At 44.2% G+C, this 14387-nt stretch overlaps 2 protein-coding genes across 2 annotated transcripts in view; one reads left to right on the top strand and one right to left on the bottom strand.

Moving 5' to 3' along the window:
* The window catches only part of DTNB (dystrobrevin beta), a 203981-nt gene extending 194755 nt beyond the window's left edge, over positions 1-9226 (bottom strand). The window contains exon 1 of the mRNA XM_033124923.1: positions 9208-9226. The gene's annotated coding sequence lies outside the window, so the exon portion shown is untranslated. The remainder of the gene's footprint in view (positions 1-9207) is intronic.
* On the top strand, positions 8111-8682 carry LOC117032812 (protein SSXA1-like). The gene is made up of 2 exons (XM_033124440.1): positions 8111-8403; positions 8496-8682. Exons 1-2 carry the CDS (start codon positions 8111-8113, stop codon positions 8680-8682), a joined length of 480 nt encoding a protein of 159 aa, XP_032980331.1.
* Positions 9227-14387: the final 5161 nt, after the last annotated feature.

Here is a 14387-nt window from a genome sequence, read left to right as displayed (position 1 = left end):
CTAAGGCCCAGGCCACCCCTGTTAAGCACCTCTCTGGGCCTACTCAGGGGCCTCTGACTTCATTTCATGTTATATTAAAGGTGCTTCCAATATGGCTTACAACCACTGTCTGTCTAGAAAAGTTGCTCCTTTTCCTCACATTGAGATGTTTCCATCTTGTGCAAAGAAGCAAAGAGCCCAAACTGCAAAAAGGAAAAAAGTCACCCCGTTGGCACTGGAGAGGCTACCACAGCTATACAAACCATGTGGGACTCGGGGAAACCCAAGCCCCACACTTCCTGCTGGCGACTTCCCAGTCCTGCTGCACAGAGCTCTAGGCTCCTCCTGGACATATGTGTAACACTAGCTCTCCAATTGCTTCCAATGCAAAACCACAGCACTGTAGGGGAAGGAACTCTCCAGAAACAAACCTCATCCACAGAGGCAATCTCGAGTACCCAGATGACCCACTGGGCACAGTATGATTTGATTTGCTGAGGCTTCTAAACGCATATCTATCACCTCCCTTTATTTCCTCCACCTTTTTTGTGTCCTGTCTCCACAATCTGCCCTGTGACCACATGTAAGTCCACCAATCTAGCCTAGTGGAAAATGAGAGGCCGTGAGAAGGAAAACGGAGGCATCTTAGCTGTTGGTCATCACCTCCTGCTCGGCTCTGAGGGAGGCTACCTTGGACAGTCCAGTCCAAATGGAATTAGCATTTCAGTGCAGCCCCGTGAGTGGGTCCTCGTGACATCAGCAGAGGAGCCTCCCAGCTGACCTGCAAAACTGAGAGAAATAATAATATTGTGGGGTTTTTTTAATAATATTGTTTTAAGACTCAAAGTTTTGGAGTGATTTGTTATGCAGCAATCGATAGTGTAAGAAACTGGCACCTGGAAGGAAGTAGGGCCATAAGGAAAATACAAGACATGTAGTGTTGGCTTTGGATTCCGTGGCAAATGGTGGCTGGAGGGTGAAAGGAGACACTGAGTGCGGCTTGGGAGTTCCAGCGGGAAACACCACTGGAGGCTGCAAAGATAGTCGCCTGGGTCTTACAGGAGTGACAGGGTTATAGCAGTGAAAGTAGAAGTGCCACTGTCACCTGCAGTAAGTGGGAAGACAGAAAACATACCTAGTGAATCTGGCTCAGGAAATGTCCAGGCAGAATGGTGAAAGTATAAATTGTCTCTTTTAGCAGCTTGAACCATAAGGCACGGGCAGGAGGAGCTGGCTGTTCAGTGTGCAAGCACAAGTTAGAAGGAACATGGGAGGTCGGCTATGTGCTGGGTTCCAAAATAAATATTTCATATTTCCAGTCTCTCTAACCCACAAAAGAGTCACAACGGGAACCATGGCTTCAGGGTGAAGATCCAATTAGTGTGAGGCCGTGACAACAACCTCAGAGGATGGCTGGCGTTGCCCAGGAGCCCCTCCCAATTAGGAAAAGGAGCTTCTAAGAATCTTAAGGTCATCATCCCATGGCTCTTCAACATGCTGCCCAAAGGGGAGGAAGGACCACCTCTAAAATAATAGTGGGTGTAGCTTTTGTCTAATCAAGTAGATTAATCGCTGAACATAAAAAGCTGACATTTTTAGGGAGTTGTGGGACAGGGACAGTTCAAAGTGAAAGTTCTCCAGGTTCCAAAGTTTCTAGAGGCAGAAAACAAGTGAGAAACCAACTCAGCCACATACACACAGGCCAGTTCTTACTGACAAGGAAAGTGTCTCAGAAGGTAGAGCCAAAAGCCCAGAGGGCAAAGCGAAGAGCCAAGAGAACAATGATTGAAGAATCACTCCCAGCAAGCTAAGAGGGCCCTAATACAGGAGCACCCCTTACCTCCAAACTGGGGGTGAAGGTTTTTCTAATTCTCATATGTTGCCCTCATCATAAAGCTTTTTTTGAAAGAACTCTATTTTCTCTTTCTCTGCTCTTCATTCTTGTGACTAATCAGGTGCTCCTGCGGGAGCAGAACAGGAAAGCCCAGCACACGTGGTCTGCGGGTGGCCTGGAGCCCTTCAAGCTGCAGGAACCCTGACACTGGCACTAGCACCTCCTGGTAGCATGCAGCAAGCCCACCAGGGACCCAGAGGGGCTCATCAGGAGTCCCTAAGCTATGAGAGGGCCATTTAGGCTACGTGTAACTCCCTCAAAGAGGGTGACTCAGGAAGATGGTACCAAGGCGATTCTGACAGACCCTGAGGTGCCCTGCCTTTTGCCCAGGATGGTTCTGGCAGGAGACCTGAAAACAAGGGACTGTGCTGCCTGAGAGGTGAGCTGACCAAGGTATTTTTGTTGCTGGAAACCAGAGACACACTGAGAGAAGAGATATCACCTCATCCCCACAACTGAAGTTAAATCATCTTGTCCATTCAAACCATGCAGCGTTTGTAAGCATCTGGTTTGCATAAGACACTGAAGAGGATATAGAGATGATTAAAAGGGTTGTTGCTCTAAGAAGTTTGCATTCCAGCATGGGGTGAAGGTGGGAGTGGGGTCTCAGGAGAAAGAGACAGAGGATTATGCTATAAAGCAGAACATTTAAAAGTCAGGAAACTAGTGCTACCAGTCAGGAAGTGAAGAGCTCCTGTCCAGCTGGAAGAATGGCTTGCTCCGGGTCTTGAAGGATGAATTTTGTCAGAGATGATGACTGGGGGAAAAGCTTTTCAGGTTGAGTGGTCAGTGGAAGCAAAAATGCAACAGTGGGGAAGCCCATGGTGCACTTGGGCAGCGGTGAGTGGTCCCATTAAGCTGAGTCAGAGAACACACAGTGAGGACAGTAACAGATTAGGAAGGAAGGGAGATTGGAGCCAGGAGGGTCACACCTTGAATGGTCGGCCTGGCTGTGCTTTAAAATAACACCCAGTGACAGGAGCCTGGAGACGCAGAGCAGGGAAGACAGGAAGGAAGCAGCTGAATGAAAGGGGAAGACAGGTGTGAGGGAACTGCAGGGGCAGGACTGACAGGACGCAGGGACTGACTTGTGTCTGGTGGGAGGAAGATGGTTGCTAACTCCAGGGCGTGCACCTGGGGAAGAGGGCTGGCGATGCCGACAAGGGGCTTGGAAACCAGGAGGGATGGGCTGGAGCAGGGAGTGAAAGGAAGGGTCGAGCTCAGGCCGCAGTAGGTCAAACGCAAGTGGCCCACATCCAACAAGCAGTTGAACATTAGGTGCGCTTAATACGGCAGTCGGGGTTTGATTTTAAAGCAATCCATTAAAAGGCTGAGGCTGGAGAGGTAGAAGAGTCTGAGAAGAGAGCTGAAAGCAGAAACTTAGAGAATACTTAGGTATCGGAGGAGGAGAAGCAAATGACAGAGAGAATGGCAGAGCAGCGGGGAAAGAGGCGATGCGGGGTCCTGATGGCTTAGATGAAGAGTGTTGACTTGATGGACCAGGGAGGGCAGATGAGGAAGGCAGCTGGGGTCTCAAACTAAGAGTTTAAGGTGGGGCAGAAGCCAGACCATAAGGAGCGAAGAACACAGTGACAAAGTGGGGACAAACTTTGATAACTTTTTCATGAAGTTTGGTGGTAAGGAGAAGAGCATTGGGATGGCCAGCTGAGTGGGTTAGCAGGGTCAAGGGGAAGTGTTTTTGGGTGTGCACCCTGGGGGAGCACGTTTGTAGGTAAGAAGGCGATGGATGAAAGGACAATCGAGCATCAGTGCCCAGGAGAAGAGGGGACTGGGGCACGGGTGACGTCATCTCTATCAGAAGAGAAATAACTTAATTATCCAAGGCAATGCTGTTTAAAAACTTTTTTTTTAACAATAGAAACTTTCCTTCAGGTGAACCTTAATCAGAAACCCAATATGTAAACTCATTGATGCTGAGTTGAAACAGGGAACAGAGAGGACCATGGAAAGAAAACCCTCGTGGCCCTTGGACGGAGCAGCTCAAAGCAAAACGAAGAGTGGGTGGAGACAAGATGGAAAAGAATGCAATGGAGTTAGTGAAACAGAAAGGGAGATATTTTGCTGTGGGCATGACGATGATGTTGGAAGTTTAAAGACAGCAGAAAGAGTTTGGAAGAGTCACAGTGAAAAATGAGCTCCTTATTCAACTTGGGCTGGAAAACATGGGATTTCCAAGCAACACAGAGGTCCCTGTTGAGTTAGAGAGCGTGAATCCGGAGGGCAGCCAGCTGGCACGCTGCATTTCTCCAGAAAGGTTGGCAGCCTCCAGCAGAAGCAGCATCTGATGGTGATTATCCAGGTTGGGGGCTGACACAGGTCTAATGGAAGGTGGGGACGTGAGAGGATTTCAGGAGATTTCAAGGACATGCTAGAGAGAGCCAACCGTTTCTGGGGTCCCTATTTGCCAAGTTAGACAGCCGGGCTTTTCGTTGTGCCCAGGGATACGCTTCTTTGGCTGCTCTCAGTGGGAGACAAAGCTGCTTTAAAGGACAGGAAACTAACAACTTTGGACTGAGATGTTCAGTGAAATATTAATTTTTTTTTAAATTGTGGTAAATTGTACATAACATAAAATGTTTTCACTATTTTAAAATGTACAGTTCTGTGGTGTTAAACACATTCAGTCTGTTCTGCAACCGTCACCATCGTCCATCTCTAAAACTTTTCCATCATCCCCAACTGAAACTCTGTCCCCATTAAACACTAATTCTCCATTTCTCCCTCCTCCTGCCCCACCCTTGGTAATCACTGTTGTACTTTCTATCTCTATGAATTTGATTATTCTAGGTATTTCATATAAGTGAAACCATACGTTTGTCTTTTTGTGATCGGTTTATCTCACTTAGCATAATGTCTTCAAAATTCATCCATGTTGTAGCATGTGTCAGGATTTCTTTCCTTTTTAAGGCTGGATAATATTCCATTGTATATATACACATTTTGTTTATCTATTCATCAGTGAATAGATGTTTGGGTTGCTTCCACCTTCTGGCTATTCTGAATAATGCTGCTATGAACATTGATATATAAATACCTATTCAATCCCTGCTTTCAATTCTTTTGTGCATTCACCCAGAAGTGCAATTGTCCATGATATATTTGTTAAAATGATATACATAACTGAATAAAAATAGACCAATACAACTTTGACCAAAAATGGTGGTGCTGGACATGTGAAAGGAGACCTGGGTACCAGCGCCCCTGTCTGGGCAGAGCTGGTGGCATGGCAGCCACTCATACCCATTTCTAGAACCCTAGGCTGGGATGTCTGGTCAGTCATTTAGGATTCGAGGCCTGATCTTAAAGGGGCACTTGGCTACGTCAATTTCAGGAAAGAATGTAGTCATGCAGACTCCCGAAGCCCATTCTGCAGGCAAAAGCACACACGTAGCCGTGTGAAGCGAAATACACAAACAGCTATGGTTAGGATACAGATAACAACAGAGCTGGCCATTGGTAAAAATAAAGCCAAGTTTTAGCGAGGCACCCTAGGCTTCCCTTTATGTGTCAAAGCACAGGCTTTAGCATCAAGACAGCCTTCTGTTAAAATCTGTTCTCCACTGGCCTTAGCTCTATTATTTTAGGCAGCTCATCTATAAATTGGATAACTAGAAGGATTAAATAACATATGCACGTGTAAGTATTTAACACATAATCTGGCACAGAACAGAATATCAGTAAATTTCGCTTTCCTTCTTTTCCCATTTCAGTGCCCCCCACCCTCTTTTGGACTTTGGGAGCTTAAGACCCTCTGCTCTCTGGCACCTTCCCAGGCAGCTTTAAGCTACCAGAAAAAGAAAAAGGTAGAAACACTGTACCTTTGCCTTCTAGTGGTGAAAGAAGCCCCATGCAGGTGCATACAATAAATTACATGTTCATACTTTATTGGTTGATAAATCAGAGGTCAGGTCTAATTTACAAATACATACCTGAGTCATCAGCAATATATCACACAGAGTTTACTGTGTACTATTATTCATGATTAAATACTGTCTAGCAGAATAATTATAAGACATCATTAAATATACCCTATGAGTCCTAGGCCCTGTCCCAGACCTACTCTTCTGGGGGTGGGGACTAAGAATCTCTGCATTCAGTTCTCCTCCCCAAGGTGATTCCGATTCCTAGTCCTAAGGCCAGTTAACGCTCCCCTGAGCAGTGGCAGGATGATCCCAGGTGCTTGGATTGGGCCAAGTGGCTGGAGCTATGGAATAAAGGGCTGGGGGAGCAGTAAGTCTGAACACTACTCACGCGACGTGATCCCAAGCCAAAATGCCAGCTGCAGCCTAGCTGGTCCTGAGACCCAACAGAAGTTTTACCCTGTGTGGACCAGTGGGCTCTGGCTCTGGGACCCTGAGAGGCCACCATCTGATTCATGCAGGACTAAAAATAGTACATGCCTCAGCACCTTTTTCTTTACATAAGTTTTTCTTTCTTTTTTTTTTTTTTTTTAAAGATAAAGCATGAGTTGAAGTACTTAGTACCAGGATTAGTCTCGAATCAAATAGGTGAGTAGTTTGCTTTTGGCATCCTGTTACAAACCCATCCCAAAGGTACTCATTGCCCTCACATAGCAGTGGGACCCTTCTGTGGGCCCCCTTACCGCCTCCTTAAGGAACACTACATTCTCTGGCACCTTCTTCAACTAAATGACTTCTCCTGTAAAAATCTAAATATGCAACAGGCAAGGAAATGGTATGGCATCTGTGATACTCGTCAATGCAATGAATTAGGCAGTCATTAAAATTATCATAAAGATTGTATAGAAACTTAGGGAAATATTAATAAAAGAATATTAAATAATATGCATTATTAAGTGTAGAAAATATCGACATCATTATGGCTATACAAATATGAAAAACTAAACAATATGCCAAAAAATGAAACTTGTAAGAGTGGTGACCACCTTTGTTTCTTTGAAATTTTTAAAAATGTGTTATAGTGTGACAGTTATTAAAAACTACTCTTCTACTGTCCCTTTTCTTCTCTGAATTATAAGATAATAAGCAATACTCAGGACTGCAACCTTCAGTAACAGAACTGTATATAACTGCTGAGTATTCACTAACCTTGAAAGGTCAAAAAACATTCCCAGTGAAGTCCCCGATAGACCGGCTGGCTGGCAGCTCCAAGCGCAGCCTGTTCTGTTATTGTTTAAACAGCTTGTTAATGGCCTGACACAGAGGCCAGTGAAGATGAGCAGCCCCTGAGCAGCTGCTTAAGCAGCAGGTTGGGAGATGCTCTACTGACAGCAAGAGAAGATGCACTCTGGGCTAAGTGGTGTGAAGGGCTAAAAATCTGGCTTTTTATTGGGACCATTTCTGGTTCAGTTATACTGTGAGTGGCTTCATGCCTCATCCCATACTTCATTCCAGAGCGATAGATTTTCAGCCTCTGCCTGTATGTGGATGGAGGGAGAAGTAAGGCTGAAAGTGCCAATTTCCTTTCACAGCCTGTAAGGTGACGGGAGCTGTGATAACAGCCTATAAACACCCCAGGAGAGAAATGCCAGGGGCCGGCCACTTCTGGGTAGAATTACATAAACAAGTGGTGTTGTTATGCAAGGAAACACAGTCTGAAAAAAAAATATTCTCCTTAATGTCAAGTTTTCCTACAGTGAACTCAGTGAAACAACAGAATCATCTTTCCTTGGGGAAAGAGGGCAGTAGGAGAAAATACCGGTTCTTGAGACTCATAAGAGATTTGGAGGACTCTGTTGGACAGAGAAAGCCAACAAGACATACGCAGGGGAATGCCTGCATACTGGAAGAGGCTTAATACCACAGTGATGTTGGATGCTCTGGGGAAGAGAGTTGCGTGGAGGTGAGACAAGCATCTTTGTCAGAGGGAAACTGTCTGACAAAGATGTAGTCTCATTGTAATGCTTCCCTTTCAGCCTATATCTCCTCCAGCCTCTAGGAATCCTAAGAATATAAATACTCCATCATTGAATGAATTCCACCCATCGGTCTTAAAAATGGTTCCGTAAGGACCCCACTCCTGCCTCAACTTCCCCAGTATTATCCTGACTTGCAGTGGGCCAAATCCACTTCACTAACTATTCCGAGTGGTCGAAGGTCCCTGGGTAACTGAATTGCGGTTATTCATCTCTGCGGGGATCGACCCCTCACTGACACCTCACTTCTGAGGATCTTTGGCCTTGGTTCTGGAGAGACTCGCGCTGTGTCCCTTGGCCATCGCACCATTCCCAGCGCCATGGACAGAGGCAGCTCCTTGGCAAAGAGCCACAGAGAGGATGCCCAGAAATCACAGGAGAAATATGAGGCCTTTGATGATATTTCCAAAAACTTTTCTAAGAAAGAATGGGCAAAGCTGGGAGACTTACAGAAAAGAACCTATGTGTACATGAAGAGAAACTACGACTACATGACTCTTCTAGGTCTCAATACCAACTGCCCATACTTCATGCATTCTCCAAATCAGTCTACAAATGCTCTTGAGAGTGATTCTGACGAAGATCAGAGCCCCAGGAATCAGGATGAAAATCCGCAAGAGGCTTCCGATGTGCAATGGATAGAAGATGAGAAGGAGAAGCCCATGGAGCCGGCAAGGGAAGAAAATGATATGATGCCACTACCAGTAACGCCTGCCTCGGAGCCGGCTCCGAAAAAGCTGTGTACCCAGGAGAAGTGAGTTCCTCTGGTCAGGAGACTGAGAAGATGTCAGGACCCAGCAAAGTGAAGTCTAGTGTCTGGGCCCACAGGCTGCGGGAAAGAAAGAACCGAGTTGTTTGTGAAGAGGTTAGTGACCCCAAGGAAGATGACTAAATCCGGATGTGACACGAGCCCATCACATGAAGAAGAATCTGGTGGCCTTTCATGAACATATGCAAAGCTGTGAACCTCTGGCCATCAGGCCTCAAGCAAGTGAAAGAAAAGTTCACCACCGTGAAACGCTAAGCACGATGCTTCTTACAGTGCGTCTAACATTCCGTCAGGTGTTCGTGTTTCATGGATGACTAACACATATCCCTAAGGTCTATTTCTGCCTATGTGTCCAGGCACTTACCTCAGGAACCAGGTATGTTCAGGTGTCTCTGCACAGAAGAGCACTACTTTCCATCTCCCCCGTGTGACTCCACAGGGCAGTTGTGGGAGACTGATTCCAGACATTTTTTTCTCTGCACTTACGAGCGCACTTCTCTCTCTCTCTCTGTCTCTCTGTCTCTCTCTCTCTGTCTCTCTCCTTCTCTCTCATTCACATACACACACACACACACCCACATCCCGCAAAAACAAACATAAACACAAAGACAGACACTCAGAGACGGTACAACTTTGAACATATCCAACCTGCATTCAGCGTGTAATGGACATGTACCCCTCGTCCTGCTCCTTGTTCGGCAGCTGCTCCGTGGCACAATCCCCTATTGTGATGCTCTGTCTCAGTCGCTGGCAGTTAATAAACACAATTTTTGCCAGAAAAAAAAAAAATGGTTCCGTAAAATGGAGGCGATTAACTAAACAAAAAGTTGCTGGCTCACAGATAAAACTTGAAACAGGGATACACTGAAATGAAAATTTCACATGTAGTCTTAAGATTATAAAGTCTGTTAAGGCTTCTTCCTCCTACACACAGCATCTGTGATTTAGTAACTGACAGGAGATATGCAATGGAATCAAGCTTTGCCCTGTTAGCACCATGGTAAGACACAACCTAGGCATGAACAACTAACAGAAAAGAAAGGAAGTTAATACACAGCGTACACTCTCTTTAAAAATACCATCATCCTTAATTCATGGCTGCTAGTTTATTAAATTTTTCAGTAAATTACCCTTACTCATTAAAGGTGAGGAACCTATTTTATACATTCTTTTTATCTTCAAAACTTCAGTAACTAATACCTACATAGCAAATTCAAGTCAAGCCTTAACATAAAATAATTTTTAAAGAAAATTTAGCACAACATACCAAAATTTATGGGATGCAGCTAATGCAGTGCATAGAGGGCAACTTATAGTTGCTTATAGGTCAGAAAAATAGGCAAGAAAATGAAAGATAAGACTTGCAGATTGGAAAAGAACTAAAGAGAATTTAAATTTTAATTAAATATAAGTGTTACAGGTTGAATTGTGTCCTCCAAAAAGATATTTTGAAGTCCTAACCTCCAGACCTAAGAATGTGACCTTATTTGGAAATAGGGAAGTTGTAGATGTAATTAGTTAAGATGAGGTCATACTGGAGTAGGATAGGTCCTTAATTCAATATGGCTATGTCCTTAGAAGAAGAGAAAACAGAGACAAACAGGGAGGAGACCATGTGACAATGGAGTTGAGACTGGAGTGACACTCTTCTAAGCCAAGGAAGGCCAAGCATTGGTGAGACAGAAGCTAAGAGAAAGGCATGGAACATATTTTCACCTATAGCCTTGGGAGAGTATGGCTCTGCCAACACCTTGATTTCTAGACTTCTAGCTTCTAGAACTGTGAGAGAATAAATATCTGTTGTTTCAAGCCCCTAGTTTGTTGTAATTTGTTACAGTACCCCTAGGATACTAATACAATAAGTAAATACCTTCTTCCATTAAGCTGAAATAAAGGGACTGTTAAGACAGGGGATTGTAATGGTGGCACTAAATCTTCTATTTTGAGATTTGGATCTCTGGTATAATTTGATTTAACAACTGTAATGTAGCTTAGGACTTTCTGAAAGCTTTCTTTTCTTTGCCTCTTAATGATTCCTGCTTCCTGTACATTTACTATGCAGTGTCAATGTTTCTATTCAGCCCAGTGCTGGCCCAGTGACTTGGGAGAGGTTTTGCATCTGTATGGGATCCCCTCTCCTGGCTCCAATTTAAATCTACATAACTTATGCAAAGGTTGCAATAATCAGCTTAACTGAATCTTCTCCCACCCCAATGGACAAAGCAGACATCAACAGAAAATTCCAGTATAGGCCAAAGCAATTTACATCCTGGTTAGAAAATATAAAACTTGAGATCAAAGACTCGATGCAGTAGTTTGCAGTAGTTTCCAGCAGACTCTGCCCAGTCGACTTTTCTCTTACTTTAATAAATCTTCCTTCTATATTTCTACCTGACTCGTGAATTCCTTCACGGCCTGCAAGCAAGCAGACACAACAGAGGTCCCAAGAAAGAAAGGTGGGAATCTCCTGGTTGGCAGAAAGACACCCAAGCTACGTGCCACAACCCTATCCCTTCTTTGGTCAGGTAGACCTCGTCTTTGTATATGGCCAAGGCCTGTGGCTACAGGGCCACTGACACCAAGTTAAGAAAAGTAATTGGACTCTTATGGACTCTCTGACCTACCACATCATGGCAGACTCTGTTTGGGTGTTCCCCCATTTCTTCCTCAACAAACAGAGGCTCAGTTGTCAGAGAAGATAACCCTATTTCCAACTCAGGGAGAAGCCTGATTAGTCTTCTCCAGTAATCCTATTGTTTTCACCAGTGACTGGTTTAGAGATGGGCAAGTGAGAGGAACTCTGCTGGAGAGCTTTCTGCAAATGGTCTTCTCACTCTTATTGGAGGATTCCTCTTTTCCTCTGCACATTGTTATAGCTCACCATGAAGTTGGGACTATAGCAAGCTTCGCATGACCAGGAGGAAGGCCAAGGTCAAAGGTGAAATGTTGAGGATGGACAAGCATACAAGTAACGTATTTCCCCGAAAATAAGACCGGGTCTTATATTAATCTTTGCTCCAAAAGACACATTAGGATGTATTTTCAGGGGATGTCTTATTTTTTCATGTATAACAATCTACATTTATTCAAATACAATCACGTCATCTTCTTCTGGAACATTGTCATAACGTACTAAATGTGTCCATCTGGCTGACGATCTTAACTGGGGCTTATTTTCGCGGTAGGTCTTATCACCAGGGAAACATGGTAGGAAGACCGGTTAGAAGATTTTGCAGGTGAGAGATGAGGGTGTCGTGGCCAGAGTGGTGACTGTGGAGGTGGGGAGAACTTGCTGGATTCGGGGTGTATTTTGAAGATAGTGCCCAGAGGACTTGGAGACTGGCTGTAGAGTATGAAAGAAAAAGATGAGTCAGGGAAGACTCAAACATTTTTAGCTTGAGTACATGGAAGGGTGGTGTTGCCATTTTCTGAGATGGGAAAGGCAATGGAAGGAACAGCTTTCGGCAGGAGCAGGAGTTCAGCTTTAAGCTAAGTTTAAGTTAAGTTCGAGGTGCCACATCCAAGCGGAGAAGTTGAATAGGCAGCTAGATATGTTTGGAGTACAGGAGAGAGGTCCACGCTGGAGCTCTGAATATGAGTTGCCAGCATACAGATAGTTATAAAGACTCGAGACTAAATGAAATCACTTACAGAGCGAGTAGAGAAAAGAGACTTGAGGCCTCAGCCCTGAGGCAACACATAGGCTGAGAAGGAGAGACCCAGTGGATAAAAAGAGAAATAACCCCCAACAAATACATAAGAAAAAACACAAACACACCAACATGTAAGGTCAACATTCAATTTTTGACTCAATCACTGTTAATCATAATAATAGCTTACTATATGCCAGGCTCTTTGCTAGGGTCTATGTTATCTAATTTAACCTCGTAAAATTGTATTCGCAATTGAAAAATACCAAGGAAACTCCCAGGTATCCTTACACAAACCAAAATAAATAAAAATGGAACTCTTTAGATGGGGCTATGGGAAAATCGATGCCCTGAAGTGTGGCTGGCGGCACTTAAGCTGGAGTGGAAGCTGGCAGCAATGTAACAAGGGCTCTGAACTCAGCACAGCTTTTGACCTTATATAAGGAGGAAAAAAGTCACTATCAATAAGCATAAAACTCTGGAAATGACCCAAGTCATTGTGAAACAGGCTATGATACATTACCATGAAAGAATGGCCATTTAAGCACCAAAAATGACAAGTATGTGGGTTGTGTTCATACAGGTAAAGTGATTTGTCTTAGTGATGGCTTCCTTTTGAGAACAGAATTCCAGCCAATTAGCTTAAATACAGGAAATTTTATTATGAGAATACAGAGGTATCTGAGGGCTCCCAAGAGCAACAGACAGACTCGAGGCTCTCGAAGGACTGGGACGTGGGCCTGGAAAGTCACGAGGGACCAGGAAACGCATCTGGAGGGTAACAATAATCGTCTCCTTCACCAAACTCTAGTCCGGCTCCTCTGAGCCCTTCCTCAACTAGGCCTCAATCCTGGCCTAGCAAGACTTGAACAAACACTGACATAGTTTCTAAGGGCTCAAGGCCACCTCCTTGGGATGACCCTATAAAGCCCCTGCCTGAGAAAGCTCAAGGCTGCCCAAGGAATCTACTGTTTGCTCCAGCAAACACCTGAAGGATCCCTGGTTCCCCGTCTCTGTGGGAGGGTAGGAGACCAACTTTGATAAGTTAGTTTTCTAACTTTGTGAGTTAGTTTTACACTTTGATAAGTTTTCGGACAAAAGCCAGGAAAGTTGAAGTGATACATACAAGAGACATTTATCAAATTCCTTTTGTTTTCCTGTAAAATTTCTTGTACCATAATTTTAAAAATACATTTCTGAAGAGTTAGATAGTGGTATAAAGGGAGAAATGTTAAACTATCATTGGCCTGTATGTGAACAGGAATTAAACCCAAATGGTAGAGTTGGAATAGTCAGAAGAACTCAAAGACGGCTGGTTGGCAGCTAATTTCAGGCTAGTAATTCTATATTTAGAGGGAAATTGTCCCTTATCACACATTACCAATTTTTGGTTCCCACAGTCCTTTGTGAAGGACTCCTAGCTAGCTTTCTCCATGAAGCTCAGTGTTTGTTATTTTCTTAATGGAACCACAGGAGGGCCAAGACTCCTGTAAGGTAATAAACAGGAATGGGGATGAGGGAGTGCAGGCCCCTAAACAAGGCATTTTCACGCATTTCCTCCTCTGCCTGGAACATGTATTCCTTCTTCTCCGTGAAATTCCTGTACATCCTTCAAAGCCCAGATCAGATGATATTTCCTATATGGAGCCACCTCTAAACTGCTAGTCAGATTTAATACCTGCCCTGAGTTCCTATGGTCCATTTGATCCTGCTATTAGAGAATTTATCTATTGTTTTATAATTAATTGTGTGCACATCTGTCTTTCTTCAAGGTGAGGGAATATGCTTAGCTATCTTTGGCTCTTAAGTATCAATACAGTGCTTGGCAAATTGTAGGTGCTCAATAAATGCTTGATGACTAAATGAACCCCGTGTGTATTCATTCATTCATTCATTCATTCATTCATTCATTCATTCCTTAATCGGTAGGTAGGGAATAAATATCAGGACTCATTTAGTCTGGTCTTTCCTGCCCAATGCCGCACCTCTCCACTTGGAGCACAGAGAGAAAAGCAAACAGGGTTCTCTTTTATATTTCCTGAGGAGAGACTTAAAAATAAGGCAGGAGGCAGAGAATAGAATGTGGGCAGCTAAAGGAGAAAACGGAGGTCAGATTCCTGCTCTTCCATGAGCTTCTTTCTCTAGACAATCCTATCATTCTTCCTGGCTTCCCAAATT

This window comes from Rhinolophus ferrumequinum, chromosome 13, assembly GCF_004115265.2.
Source record: "Rhinolophus ferrumequinum isolate MPI-CBG mRhiFer1 chromosome 13, mRhiFer1_v1.p, whole genome shotgun sequence".
Taxonomy (NCBI): Eukaryota; Metazoa; Chordata; class Mammalia; order Chiroptera; family Rhinolophidae; genus Rhinolophus; species Rhinolophus ferrumequinum.
Note: the sequence above shows the minus strand (reverse complement) of the source record. Positions and strands in the feature narration are given on the sequence as shown.

What these genes read in the sequence shown, in the direction of transcription:
- LOC117032812 (XM_033124440.1), top strand. Translation starts at nt 8,111, where the DNA reads ATGGACAGAGGCAGCTCCTTGGCAAAGAGCCACAGAGAGGATGCCCAG. An exon ending in AGGAATCAGGATGAAAATCC is followed by an intron (nt 8,404 to 8,495) that starts GCAAGAGGCTTC and finishes TGCCACTACCAG; the next exon opens with TAACGCCTGCCTCGGAGCCG.